The sequence below is a fragment of the Zeus faber genome, assembly GCF_960531495.2.
Source record: "Zeus faber genome assembly, chromosome: 13".
Taxonomy (NCBI): Eukaryota; Metazoa; Chordata; class Actinopteri; order Zeiformes; family Zeidae; genus Zeus; species Zeus faber.
In genome coordinates, this window is record NC_137198.1 from 19,784,200 (window position 1) to 19,790,092 (window position 5,893).

General features: G+C 45.7%; 1 protein-coding gene across 1 annotated transcript in view; it reads right to left on the bottom strand.

The window, feature by feature from the left end:
- Positions 1-817: 817 nt before the first annotated feature.
- The window catches only part of trappc12 (trafficking protein particle complex subunit 12), a 39,027-nt gene continuing 33,951 nt past the window's right edge, over positions 818-5,893 (bottom strand). Inside the window, exons 8-11 of the mRNA XM_080011757.1 lie at positions 2,645-2,743; positions 2,378-2,481; positions 1,912-1,999; positions 818-1,201 (exon numbers count right to left, since the gene is read on the bottom strand). Coding sequence (XP_079867883.1) covers positions 959-1,201; positions 1,912-1,999; positions 2,378-2,481; positions 2,645-2,743 — 534 coding nt within the window. The 3' untranslated portion in view covers positions 818-958. The remainder of the gene's footprint in view (positions 1,202-1,911; positions 2,000-2,377; positions 2,482-2,644; positions 2,744-5,893) is intronic.

The window sequence follows — 5,893 nt, forward strand, 5'->3', positions numbered from 1 at the left end:
GCTCCTTTGTGTGTCTTTCTGATGACGGTCATACGTTCACCTCAAGCCCTAGTCAAGTGCGTTTAAAAATACAATTTTATTTGGGTAAAACCAATCGCTGCCACCTGCCCCCTCCCATACGTACAGAACAAAACGATGGGATTCAATAAATTCAGCACAACTTGTATGGTCAGGTTATTAGAGCATTAGAACGAATCAATAAAAAGAAGAGTATGATTCTAACAATAAGGTCCCTATTATATAATATGTACAGTTTCTGGATTACAAATATTTTACATTCCATTTTTTAACTGTTTACGGTGTTGTACACAACGCTGGCAAGTAAACCGCAAAAAAAAAAAAAACCCTGCTGTGAAGCAGGTTTAGTGGATCTGAAGGATCTCACAGCAGAGAGTAGGTAAGGGCCGTATTCCGTTTTTTTTTTTGAGTCCTTATTTGATTATTCCCCCAACACCAGGTTTGAAGGAATTAACGCCCACGCTGTCACCGGCCGCCCCACGGCTTCTCACTGGGTCACTGTTTGGATTGTAGCGTAGCTATCGCGCCCATTCGTTTTGCCATTCCTATTGTGATGGAGAAGGCGAATGTATTGTTTTTCACTAAAAAAATTCTTTAAAACTTTCCCCAATCGCATCACTCATGACCTCGAGGTTCATCGCTTCTCATTAACTGTGAACGACAACCCCCCCCCCCCCCCCCGCTACACCTCCGATCCTGTTAGAGAAGTGTTGAAGCATATTGAAACATGGGCAGAAGTCACACCATCCCAGAGTGAACTAATCATGCTTCTTCCTGGTGCTACATTCTCTTCTACAAGTTACAGTGTTGTTGTATCATCTCCAGAGTCTATTTGGGTAGTTTTATGTTACTGCCCCGGACTTAAACTAAAGCGCGGCGGTGCGTACGTGGTTGTTGGTTTGGGCAGCAGCGCGCGCGGGGGGGGTAGGGGGGGCGCGCGCTAGACCAGCTTGAGACACTGCGTGTTGAAGCTGTCGCCCTCCCTGCAGGCCACCGCCTCCAGCAGCGCCTGCTTCTTCTGGGTGCTCCGCGACGACTCCAGCTCGTACATGGTGGTGAGGTTGAAGAGGACGCTCTCGTGGAGGTAGAACGCCGGGTCCTGCTGCACCAGGCCCTCCAGCTGGCCCAGGGACTCCTTCAGCCGGCCCAGGTAGAGCAGGCACACGGCCGCGTTGTTGTTGGCCTAAGGGGGGGGGGGGGGGGCGGAGGTGTGAGAAGGGTGGAGGAACTGGGGGGGGGGGGGGATGGACTTGCTCGCTGGTTAGACGGTGCTTATTTAGAGCTTAGATGTATAAACCCCTCACACACGCTTCTTTGACCTATTTCTCTCCCCGTTCCTTTCCAACAACCTTTGCCAAATATTCGTGAAATATTATATATTATATATATTATTATATATATTATTATTATATATTATATATAATATAATATATATTCCCAGAGCAGCTTCTCCCAATGTCAGACAGTGAACAAACACTGGAGTGGGTAGCGCTTAGATCATGCGATATTCACATTAAATATTCTATTAGATTTAGAAATTTATACATTTAAATGAAGACATAATTATGTTTAAAAATGTGAATGTATTATACCTCAATTATATAAATTCAATATATATAAATCAATATACGTATATACTGTATATATATATACTGCATAATTTCCTTGTGCCCACCTGCAATGTCTTCATACACCACTAGGTGAGTTTGAATATCACTGTTTTAAGTCAGGTCACACTTTATTGATAAAGTGCATTTCATACCAGGGCAACACAATGCGCTTTCCAGCATTTCATTTTCTGTTCATTTCACTGAACAAAAATAGACAAGCTCACAAATAAATAAAAATGAACTGTAGAACTGTGTGTAACAGCGTTGATACAGTCGCACATACCACTGGGTTTTTGGGGTCGATTTTCAAGACTTCGGCAAAGGACGCGTGCGCTTCTGCATAGTTGTTCTGGCTGAGATAAACAAACGCCCTAGAACACACACATCACAATCACACATTACAGCCGTGGTTCCTAATGACGACAATATCCAAATGTCAGTGAATAAAAACAGCCTTGATGGAAGATGGTAGCATGAGAGTGTGTCACAATATGGCTGCTCCGCGGAGCATGCGTCTCAAATCAATCAGCCTCTGGACGCAGGTGCCGCCACCTTCGCTCGCTCGATACCTCACGTCCAACTCTGCGGCGGAGACGGAGGTGAGACCTCCTCGCGCGCCGAGAGGAGGTGCCAGCCAGCCCGGCGGCCTTGACGCAATTTATCCGCAACAATTTTGCCGCATGGGCGCGCGTGTTTGACAGAAGGCGCCAAACGTACGGCGTTACTCACACAAACGTAAAAAGACAAACCTGTTCATCAACACGTTCATGGTGTGACCGGGACGCTCCCCTGCTGGCGGCTGCGCCTTTTCCACATCCTGGAAATATCTCTCAGCCGTCTTGATGTCTCCGATCTGGCCAAAGACACGGTGTGTATTTTTTTTCCCCCCTCAACGTTCCCATTCCCAAGTGGTGTGTGTGTGTGTGTGTGTGTGTTGGCTGCGGGCTCTCGGGGGAAGCGGACAGGGTGTAAATGGGGACCCACTGGCACGCGACAAGAAAATGTTGTGCGCAAACCTGCAGGAAGATGCGCCCGATGCCGCTGAGCAGCTGCACTCGCTGCTGGGGCTCGTACTGGATGATGGAGTGATAAGTCTCCACAGCCAGGATGTAGTCCTGACACACACACACACACACACACACACACACACACACACACACACACACACACACACACACACACACACACACACACACACACACACACACACACACACACACACAAAAAGGGTGACCATCAGAAGGGTTACATTTGCAAAAAAGGTCAGTTTGAAAGAATGGCAGAGACAGATGTAAAGGGATAGATAGATAGATAGATAGACAGATAGATAGACAGATAGATAGATAGATAGATAGACAGATAGATGTAAAGGGGAAGATAGACAGACAGGGGGTTTACATGAGCTTGTTCCGTTGACTTGCATTGAAAACAAGCGTTTTCATGTCGTTCTGCTAGCGGCCATGAGAGGGCACCAGCGAGTCCTACATTAAAGACGGCAAAAAAGGGTTGAACGGTCAATTTCATCACCGTCTGGCTCCAGTTATCTTAACTTGGGCGCGTCAACCACCTCGGTTCAGTTGGCGTGGCCGGGTGACAATTGCCAAGATGTGTCGAATGTCCTCTTTCCAAACAAACTTCCAGTAGGTGGGAGAATGAGTTATGAACCAAACAGGGACAAAACTTGGGCTCTGATAACAATGTCGCATCATTACTAGGATTTAGACTGAAAGACGACACCGCCAACGTTTTCGGTGAAAAGGCCTTAAAAGGTAATGAGGTAGAGTTATAGCCAGATGTCCAAGCAATGTACAGACCTTCATATGTAACATAACGACCATGTTTGAACACTAAAATACAAAAAAAAACCCAAAAAACATTTTAGCGGCCAGAAGGAATTTAAAGGAGACCTATTGTGAACTTGTGCACTCACTGAGCACTTTTTTAGGTACACTATACTAATACTGGGTAGAGCCTCCCTTTGCTCTCAAAACAGCCTCAATTCTTCATGGCATGGATTCCACAAGATGTTGGAAACATTCCTTTGAGATTGTGCTCCATGTTGACATGACTGCATCACGCAATTCCTGCAGATTTGTCATCTGCACATTCAGGCTGCGAATCTTCTCGTTCTATCACATCCCAAAGGTGTTCTATTGGATTCAGATCGGGTGACTGGGAAGGCTGAAGGCAAATTCATCAGACCAGGCTACGTTTTTCCAGTCTTCAACTGTTCAGTTTTGATGAGCCTATGCCCACTGCAGCCTCAGCTTTCTGCTCTTGGCTGACAGAAGTAGAACCCGACGTGGTTTTCTGCTGTTGTAGTCCATCCACTTCAAGATTCCATGCGTTGTGTGTTCTGAGATGTTTTTCTGCTCACCACAACTGTACAGGAGTGGTGATCTGAGTTACCGTAGCCGTCCTGTCGGTTCGAACCAGTTTGGCCCTTCTCCGTCGATCTCTCTCATCAACAAGGCGTTTCTGTCTGCAGAACTGCCGCTCACTGGATGTTTTTTTGGTTTTTCACACTATTCTGAGTAAACGCTAGAGACTGCTGTGAGTGAAAATCCCAGGGGATCAGCAGTTACAGAAATACTCAAACCAGCCCTTCTGGCACCAACAATCATGCCACGGTTGAAAACACTGAGATCACATTTTTCCCCCATTCTGACGGTTGATGTGAACATTAACTGAAGCTGCATGATTATATGCACTGCAGCCACGCGATTGGCTGATTAGATAGTTGCATGAATAAGTAGGTGTACAGGTGTTCCTAATAAAGTGCTCAGTGAGTGTATATATGGGTCTCTGATTGGCCAACACAAACTGAAACCAACCAGTCAGATTTTGTGAGCTGTGAGCTCTATTTCAGCAAACATGTGATTCAACAAGCCGTTCAGATTCGCAGTACTACATCAAGTAGAAGCGTCAATAGAATCAGAACCGTCCTCCATCTGAGTAACTCGCGCCAACTGAATAAGAAACGTCGCTGGGAGCCGCTCCTGTTGCTTTCACAGGACCAGCACAAATCTTTTAAAAGAAAGCGTAATTAATACCAACTGTCCACAAAGAAACTGCAGACAAGGGAAATGTAAGTATTTAAAAAAATAATTCTGCTGTGTTTTTCTTTTAGAAAAAAAAAAAATGCAGCTCGCAATCTGTTGTGCGTTTCTCCGAAAAAACCCCCCAATAAAAAGAGTGTGTTTGTCGACTAGTACATGCCCGTTCAAAATGAAAGACATTTTAATGGCACAGTTTAACAAAATGTCATTGATTCAGTCCTGTGTGCCACAATGGAGGACGACATTGCCGGTTAAAGCCGTGCACCGGGGAAAGACGCTCTTTGTGAGTGCCCTGAAGCCCAGTCCCCTGCTGTTCGCTCTTTATTGAAAGTTGATTGATATAGATGTGTCGCGTGTCCAAATTGCACCAAATACGACTCTGCACATCCTCGAGTCCCCAACAATACACCCCCTAAATGTGAAGTCGATCCGGTGATTGGTTGCCGACATAATCAAAGGAAATAATAATCGAAGGACATACAAACAGAGGTTCCTGCCTTTATAGTGAGATGTATATATTATATTTTCCGACGTTTGTATAAAACAGAAAAAAAAAACGCTGGCGGTGTCCCCCACAAGCTTGCAGACGGGCAACGAAAGTCGGAACAAACTTTTAAATTGGACCTTCTAGATCTAATATGAGTGAAGGTTCAGCGACTGGATTGTTTCTATTGTTCCTATTTCTCGTGTCAAATTTGTACAGAAACAGGTTTTGATGAACTGATAAGGTGGAATCGGTGAACGTTTACGGACCAGATACAACAGAGCCCAGAGCCCTGTTGGCTGACAGAGCCCAGAACTTGTGCTCAAACCCCCTTGGCTGACGGAACTAGGGGCCTCAGGAGGGTGGTGCCACCCGCTGAAACAGTGTCCGGGAGCAGGATTACTTAGAGGCATGTTAGAATGCACAATAATCATGTTTTGGGGACCTCAGAGACTTAAGAGAATTAATTTGAAAAGGAGCAAATACACAGGTACCGGCAGCTAGCCGGATATATCCATTTATTCCATCCAGATAGGCAGGGACCTGTCACCAGCTTGTCAAGGACCAGCCGGCCATTCTAGATGGCTGCATCTGGAGGTCCCCTTTAACAGTGAATTGTGAACAGTGAATTAATGGATGATGTGAGGATCGCATCTTAGACCCAAACTGTCCAGTCGGTGTAATAGCTGTTATTTCCTGTTAGTCGGTGTGTGGTGGCTGCA